General features: G+C 37.0%; 1 protein-coding gene across 2 annotated transcripts in view; it reads left to right on the top strand.

The window, feature by feature from the left end:
- Nucleotides 1-15,544, top strand: part of COL4A5 (collagen type IV alpha 5 chain) — a 261,882-nt gene that overhangs the window by 175,272 nt on the left and 71,066 nt on the right. For both annotated transcript variants that reach the window (XR_008497119.2, XM_054471834.2), the window contains exons 31-36: nt 4,699-4,866; nt 6,231-6,320; nt 7,104-7,253; nt 8,679-8,777; nt 10,146-10,235; nt 10,651-10,790. Coding sequence is in view for 1 of the 2 variants with exons in the window: in XM_054471834.2 (XP_054327809.1) it covers nt 4,699-4,866; nt 6,231-6,320; nt 7,104-7,253; nt 8,679-8,777; nt 10,146-10,235; nt 10,651-10,790 (737 nt within the window). In the remaining variant the exon portion in view is untranslated. The remainder of the gene's footprint in view (nt 1-4,698; nt 4,867-6,230; nt 6,321-7,103; nt 7,254-8,678; nt 8,778-10,145; nt 10,236-10,650; nt 10,791-15,544) is intronic.

Genomic DNA, 15,544 nt, shown 5'->3' on the forward strand with positions numbered 1-15,544 from the left:
ACTTTTAATATTTTATATTGGATACTCAAAAAGGTCTTTTGTCAACACGTAACCTAATGGGTTTGCCTCTATAGATAGAAAATCATATGGTTCCTCTAAGTTTGTGTGAAAGCATATTGAGTTTCTGGATTCTGAGCTGTCTGGTGATGTGAATTCTCATTATGTTAATCTAGGTAAGTAAAGTAAAGGCCACCTTGGGGCCATCATTATGTTACTGCAAAATACCATAATAATTTATGAAATTAAAACAAATATGAAATATTTAATTGTTCCTTAATTCACATGAATACATCTGAAGGCTTAAACACAGAGTTCAGATGTGCATACATTTATCTGAAGCAATGGCTATATGTTTCCTGACCTTAAATGGCAGTAGATATTTTGTTATTATTTTAAAAATTTAGAAACTTGGGTTAACAATATAAAAAGCCTGTAAATGTTATTTTCATTATGTACTATTTTACAATTGATTATATGGCACAGTATATCTTTTTATGGTCCCTGACATGTCACTACTGATTTAAAACTAAGAAAACTTAGAGTGTTGCTTTGAACCGGGTTCTTAGAAAATAGCTGCTTTATCACTTATGGAAAAAGCGTTCTGTCCAACTAACAAAGCAGAGGGATCTTCAGGAAAAAGCACTTATTTTTAGGTTTGACCTGCTGTTATTTTTTTTTTTCTTTTGAGACAGAGTTTCACTCTTGTTGCCCAGGCTGTAATGCAATGGTGCAATCTCAGCTCACTGCAACCTCCACCTCCTGGGCTCAAACGATTCTCCTGCCTCAGCTTCCCGAGTAGCCAGGATTACATGCATGCACCACCATGCCCGGCTAATTTTTGTATTTTTAGTAGAGACAGGGTTTCACCATGTTGACCAGGCTTGTCTTGAACTCCTGACCTCAGGTGATTCGCCCGCCTCGGCCTCCCAAAGTGCTGGGATTACAAGAGTGAGCCACTGCGCCCGGCCCCTGCTGTTTTACAGAGGTGGATAAAATGAACTTATCACTCCTATGGTGTTTTGTCATTTGTTTCAGTTCCAAAAAGTGCATGAGTCTTTAGAAGCATTTTGAATTCTTAAATCACAGCTGAGTGAGAATAAAAAAAGGAACACCATTAATATGAATCTAAACAAAATACAAATATGTTAACACGTGTCACGCTTTTTCAGATTTACCTGATACCTTATAATGTTTTATTAATCTAATGTTCTCTGTCTCTTTCTCCCTCTATTATATCGTATATCTGACAAAGGACTTATAACCAGATATAAATATAATATATAGATAAATATAATCTAGATATAAATGTAATATACATATAGAGATATTGATTTATAAAGTATAAATAGGATGGGCAGGAAGAAAAGTAATAATGCTGAATTAAACTACATCTGTTTCTTTTGTAAATATATTTATAGCCATAGAATTCAAGATATTAATATGATTCAACAAATAAATGAAATTAACAGGAACTAGCATGAAAATTTATTGAATTCACTCTTAATATAGAAATGTTCTCAAATCACAGTACTTTTCATTTTACTATGAGATGGACCACATTTCATATTTATACAAGGCACATATACTCACTTTCTAAGTAAATTTTACTTACATCACCAAAGTAGAATATTATCTTAGTTCATTTAAAAAACATCCTGATTTATGTCCATAAATCTCAATAATAAGGTAATCAGAAAGATTATTACTTATATCTTGATAAACTTACTTATGTTGCATGGCTGAAACTCTAACTATCAATGTTTTTGTAATAAGCTTATTTAATGTACTTGTATTTCATTTTGCGATAGGAAAAATGCAAAATATTCTATACTGTTATCTCTTTATTGTAGAATGTTTACATTATGCTTTTTAGGCTTTCCTTTGAACTCCAGTTTTCTATTATTTAATTAAGCTTTTGCTATTTACCTTTCTCTTTTCTAAGCCAGGCTATACAGTTTAACATGTTTATAAGTTAAGGTCCCATTGAATATCAATTTCGCATTCCATAGCAGGGAAATAAAAGTAAAATTGCCAAAGGACTAGAAACAAATATTTTTCATCTCATGACCTACTAACCCAGGCAGAAATGGAGATTGTTGATTCTTGTTATTTTCTTTGGCCATTACCTGTACAATTACTGTCTTACTGAATTTTTCTAGAGATCGGTTAAATATACTCTATTTCATGTTCACAGATCATATCATAACCAGAATCAAATGTGTTATAGTGCGTGTCCAGTCTTAGGACAAAGCATATGGCTAAATCAGCTAAAGAGGAAAAAAAATTCATCACCACTAATGTGAATCAAAACAAACAAAACAACAACAGCAAAACCCTAGGAATTGTTTATGAATTATTCATGTCATTTTCATAGATGAAGGAGAAAATAGTTTTCTAACACTTTAGGAGGCTACAAAACCCTTGGGTAGGGGGAGGGCATGTGTATGTGTGTGTATGGAAAGTTCTCACGAATAGTACATGTTTTTGAAATTTTCCTTTTTTCATAAAATGGTTCCATTTGGCTGCCAATAAGTTTAGAACATCAATATATCCCTATATCACATCTGTAGACATATCCATATAATTCTTGTTATTGTGGGGAAATTTAGCGGAACTTTGGGATTTATATTGACTTCTTCATCCTGGATCTTACTAGGATGTGTATTCCTGACAGTATTCATGGAAAACATCTATGCTATGGGAGGAAGTATAGTACAATGTCTGTTACTACTACTACTAATAATAACGATGAAGAAAGAAATCCTTGCCTAGTGCATGCAAGTTGTTTTTCCATAATCATATGCTAATAATTATTGATTTATCTATATCCAACCTGTTGTAGTATAAAATTAAATTAATTTTTAAATTTGAACTAAACTTTAGGAGCTTAAATTCCAAAATGATTATTTAAATCATTAAGTCAGAGATAAACAATTGAAAAGCTGACCTTTACCAAAAGGTAACACTTTTGTGAATGTAAATATTTTATTATGTCATTATTGGCAAATACATTTCATTTACAGAATATGCTATATGAACATCTAAGCAAATGCCTAAAATAAGTTTTTTCACTCATTTCTAATATATGATAGCAGTGAATAAAGGTCTAATAACTTCTATTTGTAGAGTTTTATGTTCTAATTTTTAAATGCTTAGTTTTTTTTCCCCTAACCTAATGAAACTTTTTGCAACTTACTTCTGCTTGGGTGGCCCAACTTGCTGCTGAACTGTAATTCCCTGCCTCTTGAACATCAGGTGTACCAGGTACTGTAGTTCTTCCTCAAAAGCCACATCTTAAAGTAAAGCTTTAAACATGGAAAACAAACATTTCTCCAGATTTAAGTCTTTGGTTTATTTTCCTTATTTTATAGAACTGCTCTCTTGGAGCATGTTTCAAAAGATAAATTATTTATATTGAAAACCCAACTATTAAAAATCTTTGTGAGCTATAATATAACAATAGATAGTGATCCATATAAAGCTATAATCATGTTCACTGTTAGGCATCATATCATCTTTCACAAATATGATATAAAATCTCTCTCTCCTTTTTATAGTCTTTTACTATAAAATGGCAGCATTGGAACTATCGCTACTTTGCCAACTGAGTGTAATTCTCTAATCTTCAAAGTGGATTTTGTCAGTTTAGGGCCATGCTGAAATATGACATAAAACAGATCTTAAAACCCTAGCATCTTACTCTCTACAAAAATAATCACCAGTGAGTCTTCAACAATAAATTTAGATCTTACTGTTGAAAGGACACTTGGAATGATCATCTGGCTCAACCCCTAGTTTCCAATTGGTTATGGCATAATCCCCATTTAGCAGATGAGGATCAACGTTAAGTGACTCACGTAAGTCGCACAGCTGGTAGGCTTTGGAGTGGGAAGTTACACAGTATTTTTAGTGTAATTCTTTTCCCATAAACATACTCTTTTTTAACCACCTTGCTTTTGGGGGAATATCAGCCTTACAGAAACTTACTAAGGTTAAATATTTTTTGCTGTGTCATTTTTTTTCTGTAAAATCTTGGTTGGAGAAACAAAAGATGACAAAAAATACTAATAGTAACATATTATTAATGTATTATTAAAACAATGTGCAAAACAAAGGTAAAATACAATTTAAGAGGTCCATTTAAGTGACTTATTCAGTAATCAATAATTTTGGGAGCTCATAGAGATGTGTACTAATAATTTTTAATACATTAGAACAATGCAAATGTAAGCGTGGTCAATAGACCAGTGTCAAATAACTTATCAGTCTGCAATAGGATTAATACAAACGTTGAGAATAAGCATTTAGAAACTTTTATAGCAATTTGATAGTGTAATTGTATCTGTTGAATATAATAACCAAAAAGGTAGGCTTTTATTTTGCATTTTTGGCTTTTTATTCAGTTTTAGTAATTTTTATTGTATTTTATAAAAAAATTAGTCTGTGATTAACTAGGAATTAAGAAAAGATTGACCTTTTGCCAGAAATAATTTGAGAAGCACTGTCTTAGAGCAATCTGCTTGAAAATCCTAAAGCTTGATTGTTCAGTTATTTTGTGTGCATGATGTCAAAAGTATCTCTAACTCATTCTTAGGTCTGTTATACACAGGGTTCTATCACTTGTTTACTAGAAATATAACCAGATACATCTTTTAAAACTGCTTCAGTACTTATTAATATTGATATTGTATTAACTAGGTTTACATGGAATACCAGGAGAGAAGGGGGATCCAGGACCTCCTGGACTTGATGTTCCAGGTCCCCCAGGTGAAAGAGGCAGTCCAGGGATCCCCGGAGCACCTGGTCCTATAGGACCTCCAGGATCACCAGGGCTTCCAGGAAAAGCAGGTGCCTCTGGATTTCCAGGTAATTTGTTTAAAGTTTTCTCTGACTTGGATTAAGGAAATTAAAACTAATACGACTCTGGTAGATAATTCCCATGTTACACTTTTCTAGATTGGCGTGATCCCTTAAGGATGAGCATTAAATATCTATGACTGCAGGAAGCTCACTTTGCTATTTTCACTGCACATTTTCCTCTGTGAGAGTTCCAGTTATATATTACTGTATAACAAACAACCACAAAACTTAATGATTTTAACCAACCTTTTAATTTTGCTGAAGATTTTGCAGCTCTAGAATTAAGGGATGACTTGACTGGGTCATTTATCTCTAACCCATGTTGCCCCAGCTGGAGTGTTTGGGACTGAAAGGTCTACTTCTAAGATGGCACTTCTCTGACATCTGGGTGTTCATTAGCTCACATGTCATCTCATCGTCCATGGTACCTCTTCGCATGGCTTAGGCTCCTCACATTATGGTAGTATAAGGCTGGTTTCTCCCCTTCCATGGCAGCTGACTTCCAACAGAGAGAATCCCACAAGAGAAAAGTGAGTGTTTCAGGAACTACAGGTAGAAGCGGCAAGATTTCTTTTCTTTCGCTCTCTCTCTCCCTTTCTTTCTTTTTCCCTTTGTTTCTCTTTCTTTCTCTTTCTTTCTTTCTCTCTCTTCTCTCTCTTTCCTTCCTTTTCTTCTTTCTTTCTCTCCTCTCTTTCTTTCTGTCTCTCCTTCCTTCCTTCTTTCTTTCTTTTTTTTTTTGAGACAGGGTCTCACTCTGTCACCCAGACTGGAGTGCAGTGGGACATGATCACAGCCTACTGCAGCCTCAAACCCCTGGGCTCAAGCCATCTTCCTGCCTCAGCCTCCTCCCAAGTAGCTGGGACTACAGGCACATACCACCACACACAGCTATTTTTTATTTATTTTTTTCTTTGTAGTGATGGAGTCTTACTACGTTGCCCAGGCTGCTCTCAAACTCCTGGCCTCGAGCAGTCCTCCCACCTCAACCTCCCAAAGTGCTAGGATTATAGGCATGAGCCACCGTGACTGGCCTGCAAGACTTCTTTTGATCTAGGCTTGGGAGTCACACAATGTCATTTAGTCAAGTGTGAGGTACAGAAACAACCCTAGTTCCAGGTGAGGGATTTATAGTAGATTGTACATACTGGGACATATGGTTCACTGGAGGGCCATCTTTAGAGATTAGCTACCAGACTGAGTCTCCTTATTCATGGGTATCAGCAGTAGTGGGCACTATGGTCAAAAAGTCTAAAACTTAACAGTGCCTTACCTCCAACCCTCAATAGTTTTCTGGTTGACATCTTAAAACTTACTTTTTATGTTCCCTAAGTCAAAGAAAGGCAAACATTACTTATTGATATTCTTCAAAGGTACCAAAGGTGAAATGGGTATGATGGGACCTCCAGGCCCACCAGGACCTTTGGGAATTCCTGGCAGGAGTGGTGTACCTGGTCTTAAAGGTAATAATCAAGGTTTGCTGCCAGACGTATGTGAGAGGGAAAATTAAACGTAGCTTTCTATCAGTACAGAATATTTTTGTTGACTGTTTTAAAATGAGCAATGGTTACTTGTGTTTCTATGTAACGTGGCATTTAAATAGGTCTTGTTTTCAATTTGTGTGCATGCTTAGTTTGGATACCATGATACATGGTAAATGCTTAGCTCAAAATAACAAAACATAAGGATTAAGCATTAATTTTTTTGTTTGTCTTTCGAGACGGAGTCTCGCTCTGTTGCCCAGGCTGGAGTGCAATGGTGCAATCTCAGCTCACTCCAAATTCCATCTCCTGGGTTCACACTATTCTCCTGCCTCAGCCTCCCCAGTAGCTGGGACTACAGGCGCCTGCCACCACACCCGGCTAATTTTTTTTTGTATTTTTAATAGAGAAGGATTTTCACCATGTTAGCAAGGATGGTCTCGATCTCCTGACCTCGTGATCCGCCCACCTCAGCCTCCCAAAGTGCTGGGATTACAGGCTTGAGCCACCGTGCCCGTCCGGATTAAGCATTAATTTTTTTATAGTCGGCCTCTATCGTTGTCAAGGAATTCCAGATGGAGGGATTGTTATCTGAGTGTAAAAATGTGTATGCACTCAAGTAATTCATGGAGTACATCCAAGGTGCATAAATGTTTTGAGTGGCCAGTGGCCTACTCAACTATGAAACATATCAATAATCTTTATATGCATTAATCTTTGATGGATAAAATTGATATATTGTGTTTTCACACACATTGATTTTAGGTGATGATGGCTTGCAGGGTCAGCCAGGACTTCCTGGCCCTGCAGGAGAAAAAGGTAGTAAAGGAGAGCCTGGCCTTCCAGGCCCTCCTGGACCAATGGATCCAAATCTTCTGGGCTCAAAAGGAGAGAAGGGGGAACCTGGCTTACCAGGTGAGTGGATGAATTTATTTATGAATATTTTTCCTGGTATATCTGAAGTTTAATTTTTAAATAGCATGAAAAGTGACTTATAATACAGAATTCACCAACAAAGGCACTTAAATGCATCAAATTTTGGTAACAAATATTAATTTTCACTTCATTCATACTGTTTCACCAATCAACTTTTGTTTGAGTATTCTCTTTATAGTTTACTTATCACGAGCTTTACCTAACCACTAGTGAGGTTTTAAAACAGACTTAGGCAGTCAACTACTAGCTTTCTAAAAAGTAATACAGGAAAAGGATATATAGCCACAATCACTTGAAAAACAAATTTCAGTGTTTAGGAAATTTGCTAGTCCTTTCATTTTTTTCTCCTTGATACCAGATAAGGATGAATGGTACATTGTTGTACTGCAGTATTTTGATATCCATATCATACTTGGCTTTCAAATACAGTTCACCGTTATTCTACTTTGGCAGAATAAACAAGTATTGGACTATGAACAGCCAAGCTCAGCCCGGGGGAAGTCACTGAAAGTAGATCTAGGGAACAATTGTGTCCATATAGTTATTTTATTAGAAACAAATACAGCGTAAAATATTACGTGGGGTTTTCAATAAAAAAAAACCTTTTCCTTTTTATAGAAGTATAACATGTTCAGAACAAAACATCGTAAAATATGGATAAGCATAAATCATTATATAAAGCACTTGGCACCCAATCTATATAGAATAGCCTTTCAAGCAATATGGAATGTTAAAACTAGCTATATCTGTGTATCTGCAGCTTACAGTAAAGCTTGTGGCTCTTTGTATGTTCTATCCATCAATATTGTCAGTTCATGTGTATGTGTATGTGTATGTGAGTGTACACAGATGTTATCAGTTTCCCTATGAGCAGGATTTGGTGGGATTTTTCCTCAAAAAAGAATTAAAAATATTAATGCAGTGTTTTATATAGTCAAGAAAGAGGCAGGGTCACCTAATTTTTTATGGTTGCTAAAATGAAATGACTTTCTTGGCTTACCCCTTGCAAGGCTTCTTTTCTGTTTCAATTATGCTTCCTGTATAATAGAGGCAGTAAAATATACTTGACCTCTACTATAGGCTTATTAAATTTAGTCAGAATCTAAGAGATAACCTAGAGATTATCTGTCCTTATTCCTTATTTCTTCATTTCCATTGTAAGAAAATGAGGCCCAAAATAGGAAAGTGATTTCACTACTGAGTGCTCTGAATTTCTTGATGGTAGGTAACTAAAAAGTGAAGGATTTTCGTGTGAGTCCAGTGCTAATAGCTCATACTATATCAGAATATCACCAGTTCCTCTAATTCACTTATAGTTTAACACTTGAGCAGCTTGCTTTGCCAAAGTTATTTCATGGATGAATAATATCATCCTAACTTGCCTCTTCTACTCATTCTTGCAAGGTATACCTGGAGTTTCAGGGCCGAAAGGTTATCAGGGTTTGCCTGGAGACCCAGGGCAACCTGGACTGAGTGGACAACCTGGATTACCAGGACCACCAGGTAAGTGTGATAGGCCATTTGTAGCAATTGCTTAGCTGACACTGAATTCTGGATGAATAATTATGTGTTTGTCACGTTTGAAGATGCTGTGGATTTGGTCATGGTAATAAGCTTGGGTAGCTACTGAAATATGGAGCTCACTTTCGGCAAAAATGTTGCCCTTTGGCTCTGGTTTCAGCAGTCAAGATTTTATAGGATATTTTGCCTTGATTATTCAGTTTCTTCTTTTTGTGGCAGCAGGGTATACACAGAATCAGAAATGTGATCCAAATAAGGTGTTGTGTTTTGTTACATACATTGCAAAATATATAAATGAGACAATTATCTCATGAAGGCCTGAAGAATTCACCTTGTCCTGCTTTTTTTTTTCTTTCTGCCTTTAGACAAGTCAGTCATTAAACCATGTAAAACAGATGGCTATTGATTCTATTTTTTTAAATTTCTAGGCATGAAAATTTCACAAATTCTCTTGGTAGTCAGTTACAGCATTAATCACTCTTAGAGTTGACATTTTTTTAAATCCTACTAAAACTCTTTCTTTCTTCTTCAGCCACTTTCTTTTAGTTTGTTTCCTAAGGAAATAAAGAGCAGCTGGTCCCCATTCTTACAAAGTCCCTTAAGTTCAGTTATTTGCTCTAGACTCCACGCTACATGGCCTTGATATAGTTGGAAAGAGAAACTCCCTTCCTATCTCTCCCTCACATCTTCTGCATTCTCTTTTCCAAGTTGGAAGTCATTGTAAAGGAAAGAAATAAAATAAAAAAGGTTTAAGGCAATACCGTGGTCCTAGGAAAAAACCCAGATGACATCACAGAGCTCAAGCACCTATGTGCTAGGAAAAATGTACAAACAGAGCAGCCATGTCTGTTTGGGTCACTGCCCAGTATCTGTCCACCACCTCTAATCTCTCCCTGGCCTAATGTACTAAACTATATCATAACAGGTTACCACCTTTTATCTTCCTGATCTCATATAATCAGGCTCTACATGAGAAGCCCATTTCTGAATCTTTTAAAAAACAGACTTGTTAGATTGGATTTATCTGTGAAAATACATTAAGGGTAGTTGTACACATACAACAAATAGCACTTCAGGTGATTGGAATTGTTTTAGGGAAAGAAACAAGGTGTTCTGGTAACTTTTTAATTTTTTTTAAAGTTATATTAGGAGACCTCTATTACCATGGTTATATTGTAATATGTTCCCAAGGAGATGTTTTATGTTGGGTTCTATCTGTGGACCTTAATCATATACTCAGATTTAATCCATCTAATCCCGTGTTTGCACTTTAATGACTATCCATTCCATGAAACCAGACAACCCCAATATTGCTACATTGTCTTAATTTTACCAATTTGACTTTTCTAGGTCCCAAAGGTAACCCTGGTCTCCCTGGACAGCCAGGTCTTACAGGACCTCCTGGACTTAAAGGAGCCATCGGTGATATGGGTTTTCCAGGTGAGTGATGAAAATCTTCCAAATATTTAGTCCCATTAATGAAAGGTGGTTCAATATCTCTTTTTTTGTCAGAAAAGAGACTGGTGTTGATAGAATCAGACTGAAACAATATCTGAGGTAATCAGTGGGTAGTGCTCTCTTGTTACACAAATATTTAAAATGGGAATTAAGGGACAAAATTGCAGAAACCTTAAAAGTTAGAATTCACAAACATCTTTTCTCCAGCTATACCCCTTTTTATTTAAACTTCCTTTAAAAGTAGGCTTTTATATAATTCTGTTTGTGAGGCTCATTATTATCTAACTCAGAGTTTGCAGAGCTTTTTAAAAATCTTTTTGCTTGGTCATATGCATCTTAGATAATCCACAAGTAAAGCATATTTTGTAAAACATTATATATTACATATTTTCAACAGGGCCTCAGGGTGTGGAAGGGCCTCCTGGACCTTCTGGAGTTCCTGGACAACCTGGCTCCCCAGGATTACCTGGACAGAAAGGCGACAAAGGTGATCCTGGTATTTCAAGCATTGGTCTTCCAGGTCTTCCTGGTCCAAAGGTAATCTTTGGCATATACTTTTAGGCACATACTTGAGCAGATATGAAATTTTTTAATACTATGCTCATTCCTAAGTTTTCATTAAACAAACTATAGAATGACATAGTATATTCTGGATAAGAGATTTATTCCTTTTCTTTTCTCTTAGATGATAAGAAGATATGTTTTAGGGTTTGTGGCCAGTCCAAAATAAAAAGGGAAAACTTTGTTTTTTTTTTGTTTTTCTTCTATCTTAATTTCTGGATATACTTCAATAATCTCAATGCCTAGATTTTTCTGGTCTTGTTAGTCCATCCCTTTTTAGTGATGGAGTTGTTGGCCTTTGTCCTAATATTATTATTAACTAATTTGAAAAGACTTATAAACAAAGTGACAGTTAATGATAATGTAGTAGTATTCTTAACTGTGTGTCTGAGATAGTCCTCTGGATACAGTTTTACAATTCCCTCTACTTCTCTCTTCAATGTGAAAACTTTGGTGATGTTTCTCAAGTAATCAAATTTAGAATTTGTTTCAGAATCATTGGACTCAACAGGAATTTATTTGACAATTGTTTAGTTCCATGTCCAAAGGTAGTAACTCCTTAATCATGTAGTCAGACCACAGACCTAAAAAGTATTAGAAAAGGAATTTTGATACTCAGTTTTCATGGAAATAGTGAAAGTTCCCAGTGATATAAGAATTTACTGAATTATATGTAAAGATAATTTTTCTTTTAATATTATATAAAAATAATTTATTTTGATCATCTAATTGATCAATGTCTTATAAAGAGATAATCAAGAGAAGTTTCTGCATGTTCATTCCAGTTTAACAATGTAAAGTTTCTTGAAGTGAATTTTAATTTTCTCTGTTATATTTATATTTTACCAGTGACATATGAATATATGATTTTATTAAAAAATAATATAGACATATTAAGAGTAAGAGTGAAAATCTTCTTCATGCCCCATCCTCTTTTTACCATTCCTTTCCTCATAGAGGCCCACTGTCAATAGTTGATATATAAATTTGAATTCCTTGTTCTACACATTTATATATATGCATATAGAGTTTGGGATTTTTTCTACACATTGTATATATGTAGAATCATGGTATGCATGCTACTCTGTACCTTGCTTTATCACTTACCCCTTTTTATTTCTTTTTTCAATATATCTTAGACAATTTTCTTTGTCATCATACATTGTATCTGTGGACATATATGTAGTTATTTATACTGTATAGTTTCATAAAAGTGTAATTGTTGGATCAAAGGATAAGTGCATTTAATTTTTTGGCTTTTTAAAACACTTTTAATAATGTAACATATGAACTTGATTTTAAAATACAACCAGTATGAAAAGATGTAAAATAAAAAGTCTCCTTTTTACATGTTCGCAAACCCCAAATCCCCAGTTCTTCTTCTCCAGGGTAACCACTTTTAGTAGTTTCTCTCATATTCTTCAAGAAAGGTTTTCTAGGGGAGGAGCCAAGATGGCCGAATAGGAACAGCTCTGGTCTACAGCTCCCAGCGCGAGCGACACAGAAGATGGGTGATTTCTGCATTTCCATCTGAGGTACCGTGTTCATCTCACTAGGGAGTGCCAGACAGTGGGCGCAGGTCAGTGGGTGAGTGCACCGTGCGCCAGCCGAAGCAGGGGCGAGGCATTGCCTCACTCTGGAAGCGCAGGGGGTCAGGGAGTTCCCTTTCCAGGGGTGCCACTCCCACCCGAATACTGTGCTTTTCCGACGGGCTTAGGAAACCGTGCCCCAAGAGAGTATAGCCCGCACCTGGCTCAGAGGGTCCTACGCCCACGGAGTCTCGCTGATTGCTAGCACAGCAGTCTGAGATCAAACTGCAAGTCGGCAGCGAGGCTGGGGGAGGGGCGCCCGCCATTGCCCAGGCTAGCTTAGGTAAACAAAGCAGCCGGGAAGCTTGAACTGGGTGGAGCCCACCACAGCTCAAGGAGGCCTGCCTGCCTCTGTAGGCTCCACCTCTGGGGGCAGGGCACAGACAAACAAAAAGACAGCAGTAACCTCTGCAGACTTAAATGTCCCTGTCTGAGAGCTTTGAGGAGAGCAGTGGTTCTCCCAGCGCGCAACTGGAGATCTGAGAACGGGCTGACTGCCTCCTCAAGTGGGTCCCTGACCCCTGACCCCCGAGCAGTCTAACTGGGAGGCACCCCCCAGCAGGGGCAGACTGATACCTCACACAGCCGGCCAGGTACTCCAACAGACCTGCAGCTGAGGGTCCTGTCTGTTAGAAGGAAAACTAACAGAAAGGACATCCACACCAAAAACCCATCTGTACATCACCATCATCAAAGACCAAAAGTAGATAAAACCACAAAGATGGGGAAAAAACAGAGCAGAAAAACTGGAAACTCTAAAAAGCAGAGTACCTCTCCTCCTCCAAAGGAGCGCAGTTCCTCACCAGCAACGGAACAAAGCTGGACGCAGAATGACTTTGACGAGCTGAGAGAAGAAGGCTTCAGACGATCAAATTACTCTGAGCTACGGGAGGATATTCAAACCAAAGGCAAAGAAGTTGAAAACTTTGAAAAAAATTTAGAAGAATGTATAACTAGAATAACCAATACAGAGAAGTGCTTAAAGGAGCTGATGGAGCTGAAAATCAAGGCTCGAGAACTACGTGAAGAATGCAGAAGCCTCAGGAGCCGATGCGATCAAATGGAAGAAAGGGTATCAGCCCTGGAAGATGAAATGAATGAAATGAAGCAAGAAGGGAAGTTTAGAGAAAAAAGAATAAAAAGAAACGAGCAAAGCCTCCAAGAAATGTGGGACTATGTGAAAAGACCAAATCTACGTCTGATTGGTGTACCTGAAAGTGACGGGGAGAATGGAAACAAGTTGGAAAACACTCTGCAGGATATTATCCAGGAGAACTTCCCCAATCTAGCAAGGCAGGCCAACATTCAGATTCAGGAAATACAGAGAACGCCACAAAGATACTCCTCAAGAAGAGCAACTCCAAGACACATAATTGTCAGATTCACCAAAGTTGAAATGAAGGAAAAAATGTTAAGGGCAGCCAGAGAGAAAGGTCGGGTTACCATCAAAGGGAAGCCCATCAGACTAACAGCGGATCTCTCGGCAGAAACCCTACAAGCCAGGAGAGAGTGGGTATTCAACATTCTTAAAGAAAAGAATTTTCAACCCAGAATTTCATATCCTGCCAAATTAAGCTTCATAAGTGAAGGAGAAATAAAATACTTTACAGACAAGAAAATGCTGAGAGATTTTGTCACCACCAGGCCTGCCCTAAAAGAGCTCCTGAAGGAAGCGCTAAACATGGAAAGGAACAACCGGTACCAGCCACTGCAAAATCATACCGAAATGTAAAGACCATCGAAACTAGGAAGAGACTGCATCAACTAACAAGCAAAATAACCAGCTAACATCATAATGACAGGCTCAAATTCACACATAACAATATTAACTTTAAATGTAAATGGACTAAATGCTCCAATTAAAAGACACAGACTGGCAAATTGGATAAAGACTCAAGACCCATCAGTGTGCTGTATTCAGGAAACCCATCTCACGTGCAGAGACACACATAGGCTCAAAATAAAAGGATGGAGGAAGATCTACCAAGCAAATGGAAAACAAAAAAAGGCAGGGGTTGCAATCCTAGTCTCTGATAAAACGGACTTTAAACCAACAAAGATCAAAAGAGACAAAGACGGCCATTACATAATGGTAAAGGGATTAATTCAACAAGAAGAGCTAACTATCCTAAATATATATGCACCCAATACAGGAGCACCCAGATTCATAAAGCAAGTCCTGAGTGACCTACAAAGAGACTTAGACTCCCACACATTAATAATGGGAGACTTTAACACCCCACTGTCAAAATTAGACAGATCAACGAGACAGAAAGTCAACAAGGATACCCAGGAATTGAACTCAGCTCTGCACCAAGCAGACCTAATAGACATCTACAGAACTCTCCACCCCAAATCAACAGAATATACATTTTTTTCAGCACCACACCACACCTATTCCAAAATTGACCATATACTTGGAAGTAAAGCTCTCCTCAATAAATGGAAAAGAACAGAAATTATAACAAACTATCTCTCAGATCACAGTGCAATCAAGCTAGAACTCAGGATTAAGAATCTCACTCAAAACCGCTCAACTACATGGAAACTGAACAACCTGCTCCTGAATGACTACTGGGTACATAACGAAATGAAAGCAGAAATAAAGATGTTCTTTGAAACCAACGAGAACCAAGACACAACATACCAGAATCTCTGGGATGCATTCAAAGCAGTGTGTAGAGGGAAATTTATAGCACTAAATGCCCACAAGAGAAAGCAGGAAAGATCCAAAATTGACACCCTAACATCACAATTAAAAGAACTAGAAAAGCAAGGGCAAACACATTCAAAAGCTAGCAAAAGGCAAGAAATAACTAAAATCAGAGCAGAACTGAAGGAAATAGAGACACAAAAAACCCTTCAAAAAATCAATGAATCCAGGAGCTGGTTTTTTGAAAGGATCAACAAAATTGATAGACCGCTAGCAAGATTAATAAAGAAAAAAGAGAGAAGAATCAAATAGATGCAATAAAAAATGATAAAGGGGATATCACCACCGATCCCACAGAAATACAAACTACCATCAGAGAATATTACAAACTCCTCTACGCAAATAAACTAGAAAATCTAGAAGAAATGGATAAATTCCTCAACACATACACCCTCCCAAGACTAAACCAGGAAGAAGTTGAATCTCTG

Source organism: Pongo pygmaeus, chromosome X, assembly GCF_028885625.2.
Source record: "Pongo pygmaeus isolate AG05252 chromosome X, NHGRI_mPonPyg2-v2.0_pri, whole genome shotgun sequence".
NCBI lineage: Eukaryota > Metazoa > Chordata > Mammalia > Primates > Hominidae > Pongo > Pongo pygmaeus.